The sequence below is a fragment of the Malurus melanocephalus genome, unplaced genomic scaffold, assembly GCF_030028575.1.
Source record: "Malurus melanocephalus ecotype Western Australia unplaced genomic scaffold, MMel_1.1 scaffold_118, whole genome shotgun sequence".
NCBI classification, from domain to species: Eukaryota; Metazoa; Chordata; class Aves; order Passeriformes; family Maluridae; genus Malurus; species Malurus melanocephalus.
In genome coordinates this window covers 7,358-29,416 of record NW_026623350.1, presented here as the reverse complement: position 1 = coordinate 29,416, position 22,059 = coordinate 7,358, and the positions used below count along the sequence as shown (strand labels likewise).

General features: G+C 39.9%; 2 protein-coding genes across 2 annotated transcripts in view; one reads left to right on the top strand and one right to left on the bottom strand.

Moving 5' to 3' along the window:
* Window positions 1-5,913, top strand: part of LAMB1 (laminin subunit beta 1) — a 43,367-nt gene extending 37,454 nt beyond the window's left edge. The window contains exons 29-33 of the mRNA XM_057370038.1: window positions 613-820; window positions 988-1,129; window positions 1,936-2,112; window positions 3,341-3,500; window positions 4,456-5,913. Coding sequence (XP_057226021.1) covers window positions 613-820; window positions 988-1,129; window positions 1,936-2,112; window positions 3,341-3,500; window positions 4,456-4,592 — 824 coding nt within the window. The 3' untranslated portion in view covers window positions 4,593-5,913. The remainder of the gene's footprint in view (window positions 1-612; window positions 821-987; window positions 1,130-1,935; window positions 2,113-3,340; window positions 3,501-4,455) is intronic.
* A 424-nt stretch (window positions 5,914-6,337) lies between these two features.
* LOC130575847 (dihydrolipoyl dehydrogenase, mitochondrial) lies at window positions 6,338-21,267 on the bottom strand. Its single transcript, XM_057370040.1, has 14 exons — window positions 21,173-21,267; window positions 20,095-20,170; window positions 19,310-19,389; window positions 15,691-15,759; window positions 13,822-13,891; window positions 13,349-13,449; window positions 12,897-13,040; window positions 12,632-12,733; window positions 11,296-11,486; window positions 9,854-10,024; window positions 9,283-9,472; window positions 8,757-8,894; window positions 7,439-7,528; window positions 6,338-7,336 (listed from the first exon to the last, which is right to left on the bottom strand). The coding sequence occupies exons 1-14, from the start codon at window positions 21,209-21,211 to the stop codon at window positions 7,271-7,273; spliced, it is 1,527 nt and encodes a 508-aa protein (XP_057226023.1). The 5' UTR covers window positions 21,212-21,267; the 3' UTR covers window positions 6,338-7,270.
* Window positions 21,268-22,059: the final 792 nt, after the last annotated feature.

The following is a 22,059-nucleotide window of genomic DNA, read 5'->3' as shown; positions in this document are numbered from 1 at the left end:
GCATGCATGATGAAATCTGGAAACATGAGAAAAACTAAGAGAAAACCAAGATGATAAGAAAGTGAGAGCAGACTGTGACATGTTCTTGTGTGCGTTTCAGCTGAGGCTGTTGTAGTGCTGTACTTTGCCAAGTATGTCTGTAAGTTCTGGCTAGAAAGACAAAGCAGTGTTAAAGGGGAAGGGAGTCAGAAACTGAGTTTCTCTCTGTAAGARAGCAGGGAGAGGTTAAGGAGAGCCTTGTTCTCCAGCAGCCCATTCCTTGCCTGTTTGCTCAGGGCTGATGATGGGAGCACAGACACATCTACGTGCAGCTGTGGGCTTTGTTTCCTGTGGGCTGGGGTCCCCCCACTGTGGTGCAGCTGAGCACCAAGATTTTCAAATGGCTTCCAAGAGAGTTATGCCAGCAGGGCCTACATACCTGCTGGGCCTCCCCTGAGAGGGAAGTTTCACCTTGGGAAGTAGTTTTAACACCTTGATTTTCCATAAATCTATGGGAGAAAGTTTTCCCATGATTTTCCTTCTTAAAGAAGCAGCTGAACAAGAATTTGAGTGCTGAGACGAAACAGAGGGAAGCTTTTACTCACATCTTTGTCATTTGTGTCTGTCTGCTAGAAGACAGTGCTGACCTGGATAGCATTGAGGCAGTGGCTAATGAAGTGCTGAACATGGAGATGCCAAGCACTCCACAGCAGCTGCAAGCCCTRACAGAAGATATTCGTGAGCGTGTGGAAAGCCTTTCTGATGTTGAGGTCATTCTGCAGCAGAGYGCTGGAGATATTGCCAGAGCAGAAATGCTACTGGAGGAAGCTAAAAAAGCAAGGTATGCAGTACTGTTCCATCTCATTGTACACAAAATGTAGTTTAACTTTCCCTGATGTAAATTGTCATTCCTTCAGTAAGGGGCAAAACCAGCCCATTGCAGCATATGTTCTTTTTCCAGTTCCGAAATAAGGGCATTTTTAGCATTAACAGAGTCTTGCTCCACAGCAAAGGTGCAACAGATGTTAAAGTCACTGCAGACATGGTGAAGGCAGCACTGGAAGAAGCTGAAAAAGCTCAAAATGCAGCTGAGAAAGCCATCAAACAAGCTGATGAAGATATTAAAGGAACTCAAGACCTGCTGACTTCAGTAAGTTCTTTTTGAGTATTTCAGATAATAAAAACAGCACCAAATCTGATTCTTAGAAACTGATGTAAGCCTGTCTAGGGAAAGCTCTTAGGTACTGCAAAGCAAAGGCTGCAGTTAAAATATATCTAAACCATTCCTGCCTTCACATCAACTTTTGAGTGAGTGTGACAGATGCTAGGGGACTGCTCATGAACAAACCCAACTAGACAACAACAACACCAACAAAAGGCTTTTCTCCCCCCATGTCCTGCACCAGCCAAGTTAAATGAGCAGGACTGTAACATGGCAGCTYTGACAAGATGCCTGTCACGTCACACCTGTCAGCCACACTGCTGGTGTATTGGTGTTATCAGTGTCATCCACTGCTGCAGCACCAGACTAAAATATAAAACTGCTGAAGTGCCAAGTGCTGCAGTCTTGTCAGATAAAGTATCTTCAGACTTCATCTCAAAGCACTCATGAGACCACAGCGCTATCTACACTCATGAAGCTTGGCCAGTTTAGAAGCTTCACAAGTCCATTATCACATGATGGAGTCAAATGTCTGAAGTTTTGTCAGGGGATTAGTCAACTCTTGCATGTATAATGCAATCAAATACTTTTTAACCATGTTCCTTAATGTTTTTGCAGCCCCATATGTACCGTTTTCAGGCAGTGAGCTCTTTCACCCTAACTGCAGTGGGCCATTTTTAGCAAAACTAGATCTAGGGACACAAACTCGTTAAGTTAAGCAGGATTTCTGCAGAAAGTTAAGTATTCTATCCAGTGTCTTTTGAAATTCTAACTCTCATCCTTCTTTCTCTTAGATTGAATCTGAAAATGCAGCATCTGCAGAAACACTGAACAATGCTACCTTACGTCTGTTTGAGCTAGAGAAGAATGTTGAAGACCTTAGGCAAAAGGCTGTTACAAATTCAGAGAACGTGGGAAATATAGAAGGCAAAATTAATAGTGCAAAACAAAATGCTGAAGAAGTTAAAAAGGTGAGAAGCTCAGGAACAATCATAAGAAAAAGCCAGCCAACCCCCCCCCTCCCCCCAGGTTTGACTAAAGGAACATCAGTGAATACATGTGATCCATCATCTTTATTGTTCATATTCTGGGGGCAAAAAATACTTCAACATTAATGCTCTTACTGAACATAGCTACTTTTTACTTTGGTATCAGATCCTGAGAGAGAGAGGTGTTGGGAAGTTTTCAGGTTCTGAAACATCTGCAGGAAACCTGTCACACTGTCAGCCTTTCATAGATAGGTTACTATCTGTTACAGGAGAACTGGTAATTTTTTTCCCATTTGTATAGAGTATTTGTGATAGGTTCAGGACAAACAATCCAGAACTTGGCATATGCAGAATCAAGCAACAGGAAAAACAATTATCTTAACATAATACTGAAGTAATTGCTAAATAKCAGAGATGAAAAATTTTCTCTGTGAATATATGGCATTGCTCCCAATGTCTGCTACACACTTTGGTAATAGCAAAAGAATCCTCATTAATGAAACAATTGACCAGTCTGTCAAAGGAAGTTTCATTGGTCCCAAYTCTTGTCTGTGGGTAGCCCACCAATCTCCAGAGAGCCATTTTCTGAAAGGACAGCTGCATTATCCATCAAMTCAACAATATCCAAACACTAAGTAGTATTTCAGATGCTGTCAAGTAAGCACAAGAGAATTGCAGTGCTGCTATGGTTTGATACCTTGCTTAATGGTTGAATTTAGTTGGGTCATAGGACTTCTTAATCTTAACCCCACAACAMAAAGCACAGCCTCACAACTCCAGCACCTTCAGCAACATCAGCTGGGCAGCTCGTTCAGTTCTTGTTACTGAAAGGGTAACAAGGGCATTCCTCCCCAGATGAACCACTCAGCCAGGAGCAGTGCCATGTGTAGCTTTCCAGCTGTGCTAGGGACCATGGCTTCCATTCGTTACTGAACCCTGTAACTGAATCCCCTAAATCTCTGCCAARTGCCAGTACTGAAGCTGTAAAACAGCCACAGACCTGCTTAAGTACAACTGACGAGTCTTCAGCCCAGCTCTTAGTCTCGGATAGGAAGTCGGAAACACACAAACACAGTTTGTGCCCTTGTTAAGTGAGCTCCCAATGTAGTCTCTCCTTGCACCCGCGTTAGTAAAGGACCGAGGGAGGAAACGCCAACTCSCGCTGTATTGGCTGTGCGTGAGCTCCATCTCGTGCTTGAATTTGGAACAGGTCCTCAACAGCGAGCTGAGCGGCAARTACAGAACCGTGGAAGAGCTCATCGCCAAGAAGACAGAGGAGTCGGCCGAGGCCCGGAGGAAAGCAGGCGCGTTGCAAGATGAAGCTAAAGCTTTGTTGGCTCAAGCAAACAGCAAACTCCAGCTGCTCAAAGGTAAGGAAGTTTGGAGGAGGTAAGTCGACACCTCAGAACATGAAGCAATTTCACGCCGTTTAACCAACTATTCATCAGCAGAAACTGWGAAGTGTTATTTGTCCCGAGGCTTGATCTGCTTTCTTAATTCCTACTACACAATACAGTCTTTTTAATCGAAGATTTTTATAAAATAATGTGAAAGCACTGCTCCCAGAACCCTCACAGGGAAGGAATGAAACTACTCTTAGGATGAGGACTCATCTGTTCGGCAAAACCCTCATCTTCTGCCAGTACTGTGGCACCACACACCCTGGAAAGCTTTTAATACCAAAGCCAATCAGGACACAGGAGTTCCAGTTTACAGATTAATTTAACATTTTCTGCTGATAATTCAAGTTGATTGAACCAGGAGGAGGCAATCTGCCCTTTGCTACCAGGGACAGAACTAAGTTTTCCTTCTGGTTTTGCCAGGCCAGGAACTCATTTTTCTCCTCTTAGTTATTCCTGCAGTTACAGTGACTTGCTGAATAGTCTCAATAATCACAAGCCAAAACATTTCTCTGTTATGTAAAAGGCACTGTAGAGCAAAGAATGACAATTATTTTAACCCTCAAAGTATACTTGTGGATTTTCACCTTTGGGAAATAACTTCCTTCTTCCTTTACATCCCTGTGTTAAGGAAACAAAAAAGTGCCATTCCAGCCTTTGCTTTTTTTTTTTTTTTTTTTTGGGGGTGGGGTTTATGTTTTTGGTGGTGTTGTTTTTGGCATTTGTTTATTTTGGTGTTTGGTGGGGGTTGTTTTGTTTTAGGGGTTTTTTTGGTTTAGTTTTTTTCATTTTTTGGCCCAAATCAGATTATTTTCCATAATAAAAACAAATTTGAATAGTAATTTATCCTTAACTATAATGATTTACATTTCACTGCATTAAAACTCCACCTATTAAGCTAGTTTTCACCTTCCTTTGCTTACAGATTTGGAAAATACGTATGAAAACAATCAAAAAGTTCTGGAAGACAAAGCCAAGCAGTTGGTGGAGCTGGAAGAGACAGTTCGCTCCCTCCTACAGACAATCAGCCAGAAGGTTGCTGTTTATAGCACTTGCTTATAAACAGGAGCAGGAAATGCTTGTGTTCAGGATGGGTTTTACAAGTATTGTACTAGTTCTTTTTGACATTACACTAACACCTGAGAAGGTGAACAGGTTTTATATTGACTTTAAAGTCACAGAACCAAAGACAAGTAACTTTTTGATGTTGAAAATAAACAATACTTTTGTATCACTGTATGTACATAGTATGACTCATTAAGTTCCTTCCTATTTTCAGTAGCTCTAATGGTACATCAATTAATCCTTTAGCAACTCTTGTTCTAAAACTGGATAGAGATCTAATAAAATCTTGGCTTGAACTATGTTAATTCTGAAGAAGGGTTCCTATTACTATGAAATACAGGATGGTGGCTGGGACCAAATTACCAGTGAATGAAGAAATATCATCCATGTATGGTTAGCTAGTTATGCCACACTACTCAAAAAGGAATGTTTATCCCCTCCATGATATCCATGTCCCTGGTTATGAAACACTGGATATGTAAAGTGAAAATGGAGATCAGCTCTGAAAGTGTGAATTCACTGAATTTGTATGATAAACCGATCTTGGAATCACAGAAAAAGCTGAKTTGGAAGGGACCCACAAGGATTAYTGATTTACCCCTAAGCWSCACAGGTTACAAACACCACAACCAAAAAATCCATTCAAGGAACTGATCATCACAGCAGCATCATACAGCATTCACTGCCACCTGCAGTGCACTTAGCAGCTGTTAAAAARTGTGCCAGTTTGGCAGCACTTGGGCCTAACTGCCATCAGACCATTGASAGGTGGCTCAGCAGTTCACATACTTCTACAATCAATCTTTGGTACGCTTAACTAGAATGGGAATGACAGTGAGAGAAATAACAACAATAACCATTTTAAGGCCTCGATTTTTATTTTTAGCGTCTGGAAAACTATAGTCTCCAGAACAGCCTTAGTAGTAGTATTGCATTGCAAGTTTCCCTGGCTTTTCACACTTTTTACTTTAATGTGAACAAAATGAGATACAAGAATTTTAACTGATAAACCTCAAGAATTAAGCGCAGCAAGACTGCCACAGTAAGTATTCAGTAGGTGGATGGAMTGGACACAAAGCTGTTTCTGAAAGAGCAAGGCTTCCAGGAAGAACTTACAAACCACAAGATTTAACACTTAACATGGAGCAGTTAGAAGTGATTCCAAAATGCCAAGACCTATTGGAAGAATCAAGCTTTTCCACCCTGTTTTCTCAACTTTGCATTCCCTTCAGCAGCTTCCTACTAACACTTAGAAACAGATCCACATTAATTCACTAACCAGTAAATCCATGAATCAGAGCTTAAAGAGGTGTCATAGTCTGCTTCRTTGTGGTTTATTTTCTAACTCCTACTTTAAATGTAGATGTGGTTAAACTATCACTGGTGTTTTGGTGAGTAACTGATATGGTAATACTGGCATACATCTCCCACACTAAAAAACCAAAAACCAAACTGCACATTTTCTGAATGTGCACTTTTCCTTCCACTGGCATCAAGAAAAATGACATGCACAACACCAGCAGGTACTAAGGTTTTTCTTCAAGGCATAAGAGCCTGGCAAAAAAAAAAAGAAATGGCACCTTGGAAAATAAGTTAGAATTAACTACTGGAATTGGGCATTCTCCATGTTCATATTAAGGATCTTCTAAAGATGCCCTAAGTTTGTGAGTTTCTTCACATATACTACAACCTAGACACTAAGAGGATCCAATCAGCAAACAAAATCCAAGAAGACCCTCCAGCCATGTCAAATATTTATTAAGCTCTCTTGCTACAGAAGAGACAGAAAGAGAGAACAAAATAGAAAAGTGGAGAACAAAGTATGTCTTCAYTGTGTGGAGAGCTGACACTGCAGCCCTTATGTGTGGAAGGTGCAGAATAACTCTCATGTCATAGCACTTACCAGCAAATGCTGCTTCACTACTCAGTTTTAGCATTTCAAGTTTAAGAGTTGGACAATGGAAGCTTTATAACCAAAACAGACAAGGTAGCAGTACAATGAATTTGTCTTCAATCTCAATCAGCACTCGATTTTTCCCCTTAAGAGTTTTCAATATGAAAACATGACGTGGAGAATCACACACCGAGTAATTTTCTCTTTAAAAAGTCAATATAATTTTAATTGATCTATACAAGCCCCTCTTCTCCCAACATCCCAACACTAATAGGTCAAAACAAATTTTGGTACCCAGATGTAAGAAGCAGGTTAAATACTAAAGTTAATCCTTTCCGAAGGAAACACATTTTTGTGCGGAAGTGACAGTGGCATTTTAAGTGCCAGTGGCATTTTAAGTGCCAGCATTCAACTGGTTTATTGTATCACTACTTCAAATAAGAAAACACAATGTATGCAGGACAGTTATCCAGAGTTCTGACCAGCACACCTGATAATCCCATGCAGCAGCAAAATGTTTGGTTTTGAAAAAGAAAAGCGTTCTGTYAAGCTGCTTTTCTGCAACATTCACCGTGTAAATAAAAATGTAATTTAAAGTATTTAATTTACAGAGACTGGATAATTCCACTTGTTCCAAACTCTACTTGTTGAAATATCTGATTTTTAAAATTAAGATATTCACTTAAGTCAGTCCTAAAATCCTCAGACTCAGCCTTCCATAAGGGCCCACAGTCCACTTCCAGAGATGTACTATATATGTACAAAGATTTGCTCTTTCATTTTAGAAGTTGATAGCTTTGCCAAAGGATGCTGCTAGGTTTGCTTCCCTGAAGGCTTCTGACACTGTCTGTAGAGAGCAAACACAAAAAGACACAAGTCATTAATAGCCACACGGAGTAACAGCACGTCTGTGTAATGGTGTTCAACAGTCCCTTTAGAATACACTTACTGGATGGGCATGGCAAACTCTGGCTACATCTTCACACGACGCTCCATATTCCATTGCAAGAGCAGCTTCATTCACCATTTCACCAGCACCCTGTAATTTAATGGTACTTGCAATTAGCACAAATCCTTATGCAGGTTCTCCTGAATCAGTAACAGCTTATAAAAAGCACTTTTTGCTAAGCATTTCACCTTTATTCAAGTATAAGTCAGATTAAGTACTTCTGACTTGATGATTTGGTGACTGTGCTCAAACCTAAYATAAATCTAAACGTAATTCTTAAAGAGAGTGTTTGCTCTCTCATTGCTGAGAGTTGTGCAAAAGCTGGGCATTTGTCCATTAAAGGAAACCTACCCCAAACTTCAGTGCTCCCCTGGAAAGTTAAATAGATAATTAGATGAACAAAAGCATGTTACTGCACCTACACCCTCATTTTTATTTGCTGTATTTATGCATATTTACKAAGAGAAGGTATCTTTGAGGAGTCAAAACCAGCTAAATCTCCTCTTACATTTTTAGCACTCAGATCCACAGCCATAAGATTCTCCCCTAGTCCTTTCCCAATGAGGAAAATTAGATTTAWTGGTATGAAACAGATGAAGTTGTGCTTTGTTTAGGGCATGTTGGTTTCTAAATTACTGCAATTGCAAGAGAAAATAACTAGCATAATATCTTAYTGACAACAGTTTTAGTGCGTCTCTCAAAGAAAGCTATACACAAAAATGTATGGAAGTGTTTCTGCAAGCATCTTTAAAAAAAAATATTTAAAGCTGAGAAACAAAACAGAGGAATATTAGGGTCTAACTTGGTCCAAAAACAAATCCAAACCCCGCAAACAGGGGAAATCTCAAAGGTTTTTTACTCCAAGTTCCGTAAGTTACTGACCCCAGATTTGGTGACTGCAGTGTAAGATTACCACCTTTACTGAAGTCGGAGGGAGGGGAAAAAAACATCAATGAAAAAGCCACAGTCTTTACTGCTCCCTCAACTTCTAAAACTTGAATCAATAATTTCTGCTGTTCCCTCAAGTATTTGCCAGTATTCATAAAAACAAGGCAAAAAACCAAAAATAACCACAAAACTGGTCCAAGAAACCAAATAACCATAGCAATTCAAGAGAAAAAGAAAAGCTGGGTTTAACAYCAAAATTGACTAAAAATTGGGAAGGAGGGCAGGGGGGCAGAACAGTACTGTAAGTAAAAATAACTATGGTGGATTCAAACCTTCCTTTTTATAAACACCACTTCTAACCCAACAACTCATGCAACACTAAATAAAAAGACTGTTCCAAGGCCAGGACAGCACAATTTAGAATACTTACAGAGCCTAAAATGTGAGCACCCAACATCCTGTCTGTTGACTTTTGACTAAGTATCTTCACCATGCCATCTGTGTCAGCATTTGTCTTTGCTCTACTGTTTGCAGCAAATGGAAATTTCCCAATTTTGTATTCTACACCCTGCAAAACAGATGTGTTACTGAGTTAATGACCAATAAGAACAACGTAACCAGATGTTAAGTACATGAGGAAAAATGCAACAGAACTTAAACACACAAAACACAGAGGAATATACATGAACAACCACCAAAAGTGGTGTAAGAACATACTCAAAAAGATTAATTTGCAAACAAACAATATTAACGTCACAGAATGTAAGTCATTAAGAGAATTGCAGTTCTTGGGACAGTGGCATGCCCAAGGTAATCATTCACTGACAGCCCCTGAGCAATAAATTCAAATGCAGAAATTTGGATGAAGCAGCTAGATAAAATACTACACAGTGAAAACAGGCCCAAGGTAAAAAAAAAAAACAGATTTTGTCTGAAAAGAAAAAAAGAAATGGTACCTCTTCTTTCAGCTGCTCTTCTGACTTGCCAACCCAGGCCACTTCAGGGTGAGTGTAGATCACAGAGGGAACGCAGTTATAGTCAATGTGAACTGCTCCCCCAGCCATGCCTTCTACACAAATAATGCCTTCATCCTCAGCTTTGTGGGCCAGCATGGGTCCAGCAACTACATCACCAATAGCATAGATGCTATCAGACCAACGAAACAGAATAAGACACTGTTTAAAAACATCTAGCATACCTGAGCTACCTTATATAACAGTCTAAAATATGTTACTGAAAACTCTAATTAAAACAGATTAAAATACTACACTTTAGCAGTTTCTACAGAATGACCACACTTCAAGATGTACTTAGTGAYATAAAATGGACAGTGACTTTTAAATTACAAAACTTCAAACAACSTGAATAAATATTTGAATAAAAAATTTTCAGTTCCTGAAATAATACTGATATCTTGAGATTTCAGAAAAGAAAAGTATGTTCTGTAATTAAAAACCAGAAGTGCTTTAGTAGGTTAAACTTTTAGTGTTTTGCATTTAAAAAAACAGTAAAAAAAATTAGTCTTACTTTGGAATCTTGGTTTGGAATCTGTTATTGACTGGAATTCTCCCCTTCTTATCAAGTTCAATTCCCATTTCCTCAAGACCTAGATCTTTTGTAAAAGGACGCCTACCGATACAAACTAGGAGCACATCGCAAGTTATTACTTCTGCCTTGCCACCAGCAGCAGCTTCAACCCTGTAGAAAAATAAGAAGTGAAAAATCTAAACTATAAACTTGCCATCTTATCTCTCTCTGACTAGCAATATGACTGAATAGGTCACCTGAATAGATGGTGACCTATTGCTGGGTCTGGCACCCAAAGCACTTCATTCAGCCTGCCCCATGCTTCCTCCTTGCAAGAGTTCGGGGAAGAGGAGGGATGAAGGGACAACAGCTCTTACTACATTTCTTAACAATTGTTAGAGAAAGGAATTCATGGTATATTTTCAATAGCAAGTAGCATGACCTGACAGAGTCAAACCTGTAGCGCAACATAATAGGTGCTCAGTACTTGCCACCTGAAGTGTATACACYTCAAGGTGGGGTAGGGCCATGTATTCTGAGCAATCTTCCTTCTGGCCCAAGAACCAAAGCATTGGAAGTGAGGATAATTGGAAGTGTGTTTCAAAAGCATACTCCTGAAGCAAAATGAGAATCTAAAGAAACAGACTACATAGAGATCCAACCAGCATCAGCATGGTATGGAAAGAAGACCTTTACARTGACGGAGGACAGACTATCCCAAACTACAGTGATACAGCAAGCACCAGCCATCATATTGAGAATCCAGTGAAAAAACTTAAGCCTATTTTTGTGAAGTAACATTAAGCATTTTCTTAAACTACGGTTTCTGCATGGAGAATCTGTTAACACAAACAGACGTAGTGCACACTTGGGGACTTTTGGAAAGCAAATTTGCCTTAAGTGCTTCTTAAACTTTAACTGCTCATCTATAAAACTTCAAAGGTCTTARGCRCCACCATTAAAATACACTTTTAGGRTAGTTTCATTTATTTCTGTTCAAGAACAATAATATCTCTGCCATGCTTATTCTGACACAAGAGGACCTTCCAGGAAGTAGCCAAGAATTAATGGCTTGAAAATGACTGTATGGACAATCATCATATTTACACTAATTATACCAGAAGCAAATATCTTCCATGAAAAGAATAATTTAGTGTTCTGTTTTTATTACTGATCTCATTGTAACAGTCATTATATAACACCAAGCCCTCAACTCAAGTCAACAGCACCTCTTCTGTATAAGCAACCTAAGACTCAATAAACCCAAAATTATGAGCTCTGTAAGATACAGTGGAGAATAAACATTTTAACTTCACAAATAAATTTTCATCCTAAATACCTTTTTTTTCTGTTTAAAAAAATATCAGACTTTTTAAATAGCGTTGATGGATTGGGAGGAAGAACACATTTGGCATTCCTTTAKTTTTCTGTTAAACACTTACGCTACATCTATTTTTCCATCTGGTCTCTTGGTAGCACCAGTAACTTTGGTGTTCAGTTTAAACTTGAATCCCTGCTTCTGCAGAATACGTTGGAAGTTTTTAGAGATCTCCATGTCAATTCCCATTCCACCAACATGGCCCATGAACTCAACAGCTGTCACATCTGCACCGAGGCGCTGCCAAACTGAACCCTGCAGTCACAACAATAYAGGTAAACAGAGTTTTTGAAAAGCATACTGCAGATACTTTAAAATTTACAACAGACTGTAAACTCTTCTGAAGAAGGATAACATGTAACAGCAAACTGATCATGTGACAGCATAAAACTGATAAATGTGACAGCATAAAATAAAACAAGTTCAACTTCCCCCAGCCTTTCCACAAGGGAAAAAAAAGAAGAAAAAAAATATTAACATTGCTTATTTGCAGACTCAAAATTRATTCCCATGATCAAATTCAGGGAATAAGGCTTTTAAAGAAATAGCTAATAAAATTATTATATACAAATCTTGTATATTTTATGTTATAAAGAAGAAATTCAAAATCAAAGAATATAAAAGGATAACACAAAGGGAATTGCTTGTGGTGTTCTAATACCACTAATTAGCCAAAACARTACCACAGTAAGGAAATTTTATGCAACAAAAAGGAAACACTGCTGCTTCTGTCTTGTTTATAATCTGAACTATCACAGGCCTCACCAAGAGAACCCACATCCACCCAACACAGAATTTCACTTCGCTTACTCTTTCCCTGCTTAAAGGTCAGCAAGCAAAGCAACCACTAGGCAGATGTGCACATTGTCAAAGAGTTGCATGACCAGCAAATACAAATTATTTTTTAAACATGTAGGTGTGAGGCAAAAGGACTCAGATCAAGATGAACTAAAAAGTTTCCACTTCTTTGGTTGATARACAATGCACAATCAGATCACATTAAACACCTCCTGAGATTAACTGCTAAACACAAGAATTTGTCCCAACTTAAAGTGAACTTCCCTTACAATAGGAAGTTCTCTCATCTATACATAAGCCAGTGCAGATTYCAGAGTACCATCCTTCCAATTCCCTAATCCTCCAAAAAAGAAAAATAAATCTGCAAGGCCTTGTATGTTCCTCTCTTATCTGTCTGCTTATCTAACTAGCTGCAGAAATACTGATCCTACAAACCTTTATCCCAGCTTTTCTGGTAAAAAATGGAGCCAGGAGGCTATRAAGTCTGAACATTCATTACAACTCACTGAAATGTTAAACAGAGCAACATCATCAAATACAACAAAAAATAATGTCTTGTTCCTGTAGAAATTAAAGAWCAAGTGGTTTAAATATCCTCTCACCAGTTCCACACCAATGACTCCTGCACCAATGACAACCATCTTTTCAGGAACTTTTTTCAGTGACAGCGCACCAGTGGATGACACGATATTATCTTCATCAATCTAATGACAAAGAAATGCACTAAGGGAGGTTCACAATCTCTTTTACATATTATAAATAAAACATACAGAAGCTGAAGTGCAATCAGATGGATAACATTATCACACAATCAAGTGTGTGCTATGAGACACTGAAAAGCAAGTAAAATTAAATCCAAATACATACAGTAATTCCAGGGAAGGGAGCAACTTCTGATCCTGTGGCTATAAKTATGTTCTTTGTATTGATAACTTGTGTGCTGCCATCTTCCTTGGTTGCAGTGACTTGGTTTTTGCCAGTTATTTTTCCAAACCCAGGTACATGTATGACCTTTAGTAATCAGAACACAGTGAAGTCAGATTCAAATACATAAGTTAGGCTACATTTCACCCAAATCTCACTAATGCTCAGAAATGCTGCTAAAATATCTCTCTACATCAGTATCTGGCACAAAGTAATTGTATACTTTTAAGATTAAATATGAAGACACTGGGCACTTAAAAGTATCTGAAAGAGAAGAATTCAAATTCTGCCCTTGTCGAATCAGTCATTCAATTTATGTGGCAATATAAAAATGCAAAAAGCAAGAAATTCAGATCAGAAAAATGGATATACCTCAGTATATAATCCAGACTAACCTTGTTTTGTTTAAATAAATGAGCAATTCCACCTGTTAAGGCCTTCACTGCACTACTCTTCTGTTCCATCATTTTCTCTAGATTCAAACGGATTCCTGTAACTAAGGTTAAAACAACAACAAAAATAAATTACATGAAGCACTGCAGTGTTAATGTTAAAGGAGGTAACCTCAACACAACTAACAGCTCTAAMACAGAAAGATATGCTGAATGGCCCTACTAAATGCTAAAGGTTACATTCAACAGCTGCTATGTTGAAAAATCATTCAAATTATTCAAACATAACTTATCTATCCATTATTCAGAGTTCAAAGAGCAGACACATGCCTATGCCTCCAAGTGACAGAAAAAGGATATTATAAGTCTAAAGATTTTTGACCAGAAAACCATACTAGTCAGATTTAAAAGATTAAATTTGCTTCTTGGTGGAAACCACCTATGTTAACAGGTACTGACAATTGTTCTTCACTCACTTTCAATTCCTCTGTTAGCAAAATCTTTTCCATGAGCCAAGTGATACAGATGTGAGTTGTTCAGCAAGGCCTAAAACAGACACACAAAAATGTGAATTGGGACATACATTCACAAAAATGAGTTATTTATTGTAAGGAAAAATACTGTATTATTTGCAAAGTGTTCTCACTACTAAGAAAATGTTTGGCRTAATTTAAAAAGGAGTATTTCAAACACAGAAATTGCATACAATTGCTCTTACTGGAACATTCAATGAAGTTACCTACTTAACATAGAAATATAAAACAGTTAAATCCACACCTAGCCTTTTAACTCATTTCACTATAGAAATTGGTAATTATTCCACAGGGATTTGGAAAAAAAAAAAAAAAAAGAACAGATAAAGTAAAGGAAAAGAAAGATGATTCTGACTGTCTGCTAAAAAGAAGATACAGAAAAACTGGATGAGAAAAATCTACACTAAAATGCCTGTGTAGACATGTGTGAGTTAGATTTTGAGTTGTGCTGAATTTACTACAACTGCATAGCTGATTGAGTTGGAGCTGGGTGGATTGGAGATAGCTCAGGTACATGGATCTTCAAGTTCATAGATAAAATTAGAATAGTTTTTATAAGGATGGCTATTAATCAGTAAATTGAAATTCGGAACCTTGATAACTGTATTTTGATCAGAATATAGTTTAGACAGGATCTTACTAAGAAAACTGATTATTTTGTTATAGCCATCCCAAATACAAAGTTATCAGTATCTCTGCAAGTACAACAGGGTGATTTTGCACAGACGTAAATCTAAAAGATTTAAAAAGCACAGTAGAAGATTCAAAAGTCATTTTTAAATACTTGCCTTATCTACATATGCTTGAGTAAAACTAATACTATTAAAGTAAGATAATTCCATTTTTATAATTATTATCAACATCTTTAAAATTAATTTCTCCACGTCACTGCCACAACCTCAAATCTGCAACATCCACATTACTTAAAGGACACAACCACTACTTAAGCCTTCAGCAATTAGAATGGAAAAAATCCATTTCCATTTTACTATTTTGGGTGATCTCCTGAAGCAGAATATTTGAATTATTTATTGTTGCCTTGGTGTACACAGCCTACATATCCACCTCTTATGTTTATTGCCATTCAAACAAATTCTAGATAGCATTCAAGTTTAACCACAGGTTCAGCAGTTATTCATAAAAGCTAAAAAGGATAAAAATATAAAAAGGAACTTAAGAAGTTAGTTAAATAGATTCTAGCAGAGTTTCAAACTTTCAAGGTAACACTGTGTGGATTAACATTTTTGAGTGGTGCTTCATTATATTAAGATACTCTGAACTTCATCAAAATTATACTTAAAATGTTTATAAAAATGAATATAATTTATTTTTGAAATCTTAGTATTTATACTGTATTTTCTCATCCCATGCTAATGGCACCTCTTGAGCAAAAGGATTAGAAACAGCAAGGGATCTTGTTAAGAATATTACGTCTGTCACTGCAGTCATTACAAATCTGGCATTAACAGTGTCCTCCTTCACCTGCTGGGTGCTATTGAGGCAAACTCCCCAGCAACAGCGCTGTCCTTACAAAGGCCTAGGCGTGAAATTACTTAAAACCAGATTGACRATGTCAAATATTAGGTTCTTAAGAATTTCTTCTCACTTCTCCTTTCTTTCAGAGTGCATGTGTTAGACTCAATACTTTCTCTCCACACCTGCACTGCTCCACACAAGCACCACCAGTCTCACCCTGCAGGCCATTTTGCACATGTACGACCATCTTGAGAAACTCCTTCCTAATCTCCTTCCAAGTGCAGCACATCATATCAGCTGTTTTTAGTGAAGTTATGACAAACTATGTACACTTACCTTGGATGGAATACATCCAACATTCAGGCACGTTCCCCCTAACGTTGGATTTTTTTCTACACAGACAGTCTGAGGAAAAAGAACAGAGGAAAAAAAGAATTTTTTAGCAATACTATGCCACTATTTCTTTATAGGCTTAGAACTGATGACAAAGACAAAGGCAGTTGTCTAGTAATTCTACCTCTACAAGTGTGTGATTAATTTCACTCGCAGGTTTATTTTGTGGCTCATATTTCCCTTCCCTCATTTTTTTTCCTAACCTAAAACCCACAAAATAGTCTTTGCAACAAAATTCTTTGGTACAGTGCTGTCTTATGGTATTCACATTTTCATATAAGTTTAAGTGCTGCCCTACTACAAAAACCTACAAAGTAAATAATAAATACAACAATCAGTTCAGTAAAAGATGTTCCCCCAACAATAATAGAAAAAAATGCAAATCATGCAAAGATGTATATAAACAAGAACATAAGGTAAGTGAACTGGCATAGATTTAAATCCCATGAAGCAATCTTTTCTTCAAAGAAAACAAAACGGAACAGAACACCCAAGCCATAAACAACACTTCCTCCTGTGAACACACTATCCTGTAAGGTTCACTGATATAAAGTTGTGCCAACACCTATAATGAAAAAAAAAAATCAAGTAAAGCAAAACCAAACAAAAATAAGGTCGATACCAAGAGGGATAGAAAATATTTCATCTCCTTCTGATTAAACTGACAACATCAAGGTGTGCCAAGGACAAAAACAACTGCCAAAACTTCATAGAGAAACAGAGTATTTGGAGAGAGAGTGGGGGAGAGAGTATCATAAACCATTCTTGCAGAAGCAAAGGAATTGGCATTTTCTTTGGAAGGTACATGTATATTCAAAATAATTGTTTCTTGGTTTACCCTCTTAAGAGCTCCAGCCTGCTGATAGGTAGTTACTCAGGTGAAAGCCGTTCATAATTTCTTTAAACTGCTGTTTTTGTGCTAAGGTAGGGATCATTGTAACATGAAAAGCAGAATTCACCGAATCAAACCACAGGAACATTTTGAGACACSCTGATCTCCTACCTCCCCTTCCTCTTGTTTTAAGCACATGAATGCAAGAAACATCACGTAAGGGCTACAAAAGCTGCATCATGGATCAAACAGCACAAGACTGCTCCTATAAGGATGCAATAAGGACATTCTGCCTCATCCACTTTACATCAACTTCACTGACCAGACCAAGCAAAGCTTTTGSAAAGTGAATACCCAGAGCACACTGTCGGCAGTAACAGAAGATGCCCGTGGTGGTGACATGTAGACTTGATGCTTGTGCTAGCAGAAACAGCATTAAAACTGGAAGTTAAGTAATTCAGTAGAGAAGAATCAGGTTCTTCCATGGATGGTGTAACTATATAATCTTTTTACCAGTCTGCTAAAAACATCTCATATTCCTCAAGGACACCAAAAGGATCATACATGCTTATTCACTGCAGAGAATTTTCCCCTCTCTGACTAGCTGTGAAATAGTGTTAACAGAATTATTTTTTGCTATGATGAAAAACAGAGTCTAGGACACTTTTCAACCCCCTTGTGTATGGTATCCTATTGTTAATCACAGATATGAAGGACTCAAGTACAGCATTGTTTCAGGAAAAGCTGGTATATAGCCAGCCACAAAAATCACATTAGAATAATCAAACATAAACATGGCAGAAGGCCACAATTTTAATTAAAACCTGTAGCATTGAGCATCTTTTTTTTTGTCTCAACCACTACTAGCTCAGTAACAAAATACATCCAGAAGCAAGCGTTTTTATTATGACAAAAATAACAATTCACAAAGTTGTCTAAAGACAACTCAATTGTTTGCACTAGGTCACAGGCAGATGAACAACTTAATAGAATTTCAAATGTCCATATTTGGTACAGTTACATTAGAAGGCTAAAAGATACCCAAGAACATGTCACTGACACCCACTTGTGGGAGTACAGACCAGTGAGGGACAACACTCAGAATTACAAATTCAGTTCGGAGGGACCTCCTCTGGAGGCCATCTAGCTAAACCTCCTTCTCCAAACACATTCAGCATCAAAGGCATTGAGGGAGACGCTTCTCCACTCCACTCTGCTCTGGTGAGAYCCCACCTGGACTACTGTATCCAGCTCTAGGGATCCCAATGCCTAGAGTGACAGACATGCACCTGCTGGAGCAAGTCCAGAGGAGGCACCAAGTTACCAYAGGGCTGGAGCACCTCTACTATGAAGAYAGGCTGTGARYTGGGACTGTTCAGCCTGGAGAAGGCTCTGGGGAGACCTTAAAGCAGCCTTCCAGTACCTAAAGGGGCTTAGAAGGAGGCTGGAGAGGGACTTTTCACAAGGACATTCAGTGACAGACATGGCCTTAAACTGAGGGAGGGTAGATTTAGATCAGCTCTTAGGAAGAAATTCTTTACTGTGAGGATGGTGAGGCACAGGAATAAGTTGTCCAAAAAAGCCATGATGTTCCATCCCTAAAAGTATTCAAGTCTGGGCTGGATTCGGATGAGTCTCTGAGTACCACGGTCTAGTGGAAGGTGTCCCTGCCCATGACAGGGGAGCTGGAACAAGAGAGTCTTAAAATGACCCTTCCAACCCAAACCATTATGTGATTCTATGATGAATCAGGTGGCTCAGGGCCTTGTACAGCCAAGGTACAGATGAAGACTACATGCTATATATAGTAGCCTATTCCAGTGCTTCACTGTAACTCATCAACAGGAGTTATTGTCCTTACTAGGTGATGAAACCAGCTAATTTTGGTCATGAACACTTATTTTTCATAACTCAGGAACATTGAGACATATCAAACAGTAGAAACACGCTCAAGACTACTAGCACCACCTTCTCAGAGTTCCAGATAATTAAGAAAATAATGCAGTGCCAAGAGAGTCAGTTGGTCTCACACTAAGGAATGAGGCCAAAAAAATACACTGCTTAAGTCACATTCTGTATTTTTGTAATTTTAAAAATATCTGAAATATATTATACACATACAACTCCCACAATACTTAATGAAATGACTAGCACACATCAGACATAAACTGCCTCTTCAAAAAGCATTCAAAGACAACAGGCAGAACAACAGAGATGAACATAAATAAATGTAACTAAGATACTATAATATTTCTACACACATATTTTTGCATCTAAAATTACCACATGGGAGTGGAATTCCTCTACTCACACTTAAGAGGCGTATCAGATGAATGTGGCTTTTTCCCCTTTTGAGTTCCCTCAGTCTGTTTTCCTTTGCCAGTGGTGTTTCTGTCAGTCATTGTCTCTTTATCTTTCCCTTTGTTGAGAGAAAAATTCCTTCCTAGCACTGTTTTCCCACCTTCTCTTTCACAAGAGTGCAAGCCCACCTCAATTATCAGTTCCAAGCAAAAGCAAGCTGTTCTGAGCAGCTGTGTCAGTAGCAGGGCTATAGAGAGTATTACGGTCACATCTCCAAATTCTGTATAATCTGGGTAAGCAAGGTAAGGAAAGATTAACTAAAGATGTCAACAGCATCTGGTGGCCTAAGATGGGACAGAAGAATTACAGCATCACACAGACACCTTTCAAGTTCACCTGGATGACTGTTCTGCTGAATGAGGTTCTCACCTTAAATCCAAGCTGCGCTGCTTTGATAGCAGCGACGTACCCTCCAGGCCCAGAGCCGATAACCGTGACATCGGCGTCAACTGAAACAGAAAACATTTGACTTTTTTTTTTTTCCCAGCAAAATAACTTCATGTTAAGAATTATGCAAGTTAATGAATTAGGTCTGGAAAAGGAAGTTACATCTCATATCTGAAAATAACTTTCTGGACAGGGGGAAAGGTTGTATAGAGGTAGCCATTCCACTAGAAAAATAACCAGTCTTAAATTTCACAAGGAAAATAATGTAAAATGACAAGAATAAACTGAATTCCCCACCCCTGTAACTCAAAAGCCTTTAAGAACTTAACCCAAGATGTCTTGATAGTTTATTGTAACGTTTTTTCCAACACAGCTTCTGTTGATGTTTAGCACAAATATTAAATGTTTACCCAATGCCACAAATTTATAAAGAAGAAAATATGGCTGCAATAGATATCTATGCAACCTCTATTGATCATAAAGCAGTGGAAGTGATGAACTTTGTACCTAGTTCATATCTTGTAACCACAAACTCCTTTAGAATATTAATTGACATACGAACAGTGATGGGAAAGTTCAACTTTTATTTACACCTTTAACTTGAAATCTAATAATGCAAATAAACCACGATTTTTCATCTAAATCTCCACTCTGACATGGATTTCCGCTAGACAACTGATGTCTGAGTTTGAAGTATTGCTCAGTTTTTTGTAGGGGTTTGGATTGGTGGGGCTTATTGTACAAAAGAGTTTTTTCATATTAATTACCTTGATCGGCATAGGACCTTTGTGGCACTGCACAAACTCCCTGAAGACCATGATGAATCCGATCAAAATGGCTTCTCTAAAAAGGAAAAAAATGAGTTAATAAGTTAAAAATAAGTTAATAAGTTTTTAAGTTGATAACTTAAAAATAAGTTATAAAAGTTTATGCCTATCCTTGAGGGAGAACAAGCAATCAGCCATACACAGATGAACACACAGTGACTGTAACCAGTTAACAAAAACAGGAACAGCATGACCGAAGCAGACACACTGGGCACTGACTGGAACAAGAGGCAGAAGTTGCTCTGCCACCTACCTGCCCTGTCACCACAGTCTGTCATCACACCTGTTCTCAGGTCAGACTCACCTCAGGCTGCCGCTAGCTACACAACTTTCAACTCTTTATATGGGGCTCTCAAACCACAAAATGACATAAATTATATGTCTCCACAGGCGTTTATGAAGAGTCTTGTTCTGCAACCATCCCCTTCAGCCACCTCCTATGTACAGGCAGCTATATCACTCATTTGTATCTGTATCGAGCGGGCAAGTTTTTTTAACCTTTACGAAAAGGTAATGGGACAGTACAGAACAGCTGCTACAAGCATATGGAAGGCTGATCACCCTGTAACTGGAGTAGCGGATGTCTGTGGGAGCATTTGCGAATTCCCCGTCTCCGCAGCCCAAAAGCTGGGCCCGGCCCCACTGACAGCGGCGCTTTTCGCAGCCACCACGGCCGCGGCCTCCTGCGGGCCGGGGCTCCGTGGGACCCACACCGACAACCCACACGGCAGCAGGGAGGCTGGTCCCTGCTGCTCACGGACCCTGAGGGCCGCCCGGGCCGCCGCGTCCCTTCCGCCCGGCCGAGAGGTGAGGGAAGGGGACAGCAGAGCAAGGAGAGGAGCGCAGCCAAGGCCCGCGCCCGCCTCAAGGCGCCGCTCCGGCCCCGCCCGCCCTCATGCACGCCCCTGGCGGGGTGAGGGGGCTAAGGAAAGCCCAGGCCTAAGCTACCCGGCGCGGCTCCCGACCCTGATCCCTCCCCTCCCCTTCGCCTCGCCTCGCCGCCCCGCCGGGGCCGTACCCGAGCGAGCGCGCAGGAAACGCGACCCCAGCGCTGCATGGTGGCGGTGCCGCCGCGCCCCGGCCGCTCAAGGACTCCGCGGACGCGCGCAGGCGCAGGCGCAGTGCGGGGCGGGGCGGAGCGGCGCGGGGCGGGCCCTGCAGCCTCTGGAGCCTCTGGAGCCTCAGGGCTGGGAGGGAGCTCGGGGGATGATCCTGGGGGGTGATCCCGGGGGATGATCCCGGCCAGCCCACACCGGGCAGGGCCACCTGGAGCAGGTGACACAGCGGCGCAACCAGGCGGGTTTGGAATGTCTCCAGACAGCGGGACTCCGCGACCGCCCTGAGCGGCTGTTCCAGTGCTCTGCCACCCTCAACATAAACCAGTTCTTCCTCATACTGAAGCGGAACTTCTTGTGTTTCAGGTCATGGTCATTGCTCCTCATCCTTATGCTGGGCACCACTGCAAAGAATCCGGCAAATCCTCTTGGCACCCGTCTTTGAGATATTGATAGAATCAGAAAATCATAGAGTATGCTGAGTTTGAAGGGACCCATCAGGATTCAACTCCTGGCCCTGCACAGGACACTCAAATAGTCACAGTGTGCTTGACAGCCTTGTCCAAACACTTCTAGAACTCTGTCAGGCTGGTGCTGTGACCACTTCCTTGGGAAACCTGTTCAGTGCTCCACCACCTCCTGGGTGAAAAACCTTTTCTTGATATCCAGCCTAAACYTCCCTTTACTCAGCTTTATGATGTTTCCTCAAGTCCTATCACTGATCATGAGAATGAAGAGATTGGCACCTGCCCCTCTACTTCCCTTCATGAGGATATTGAAGACCACAATAAGGTCTCCCCTCAGTCTTCTCCAGGCTGACAAGACCAAGTCACCTCCTCATACAGCTTCC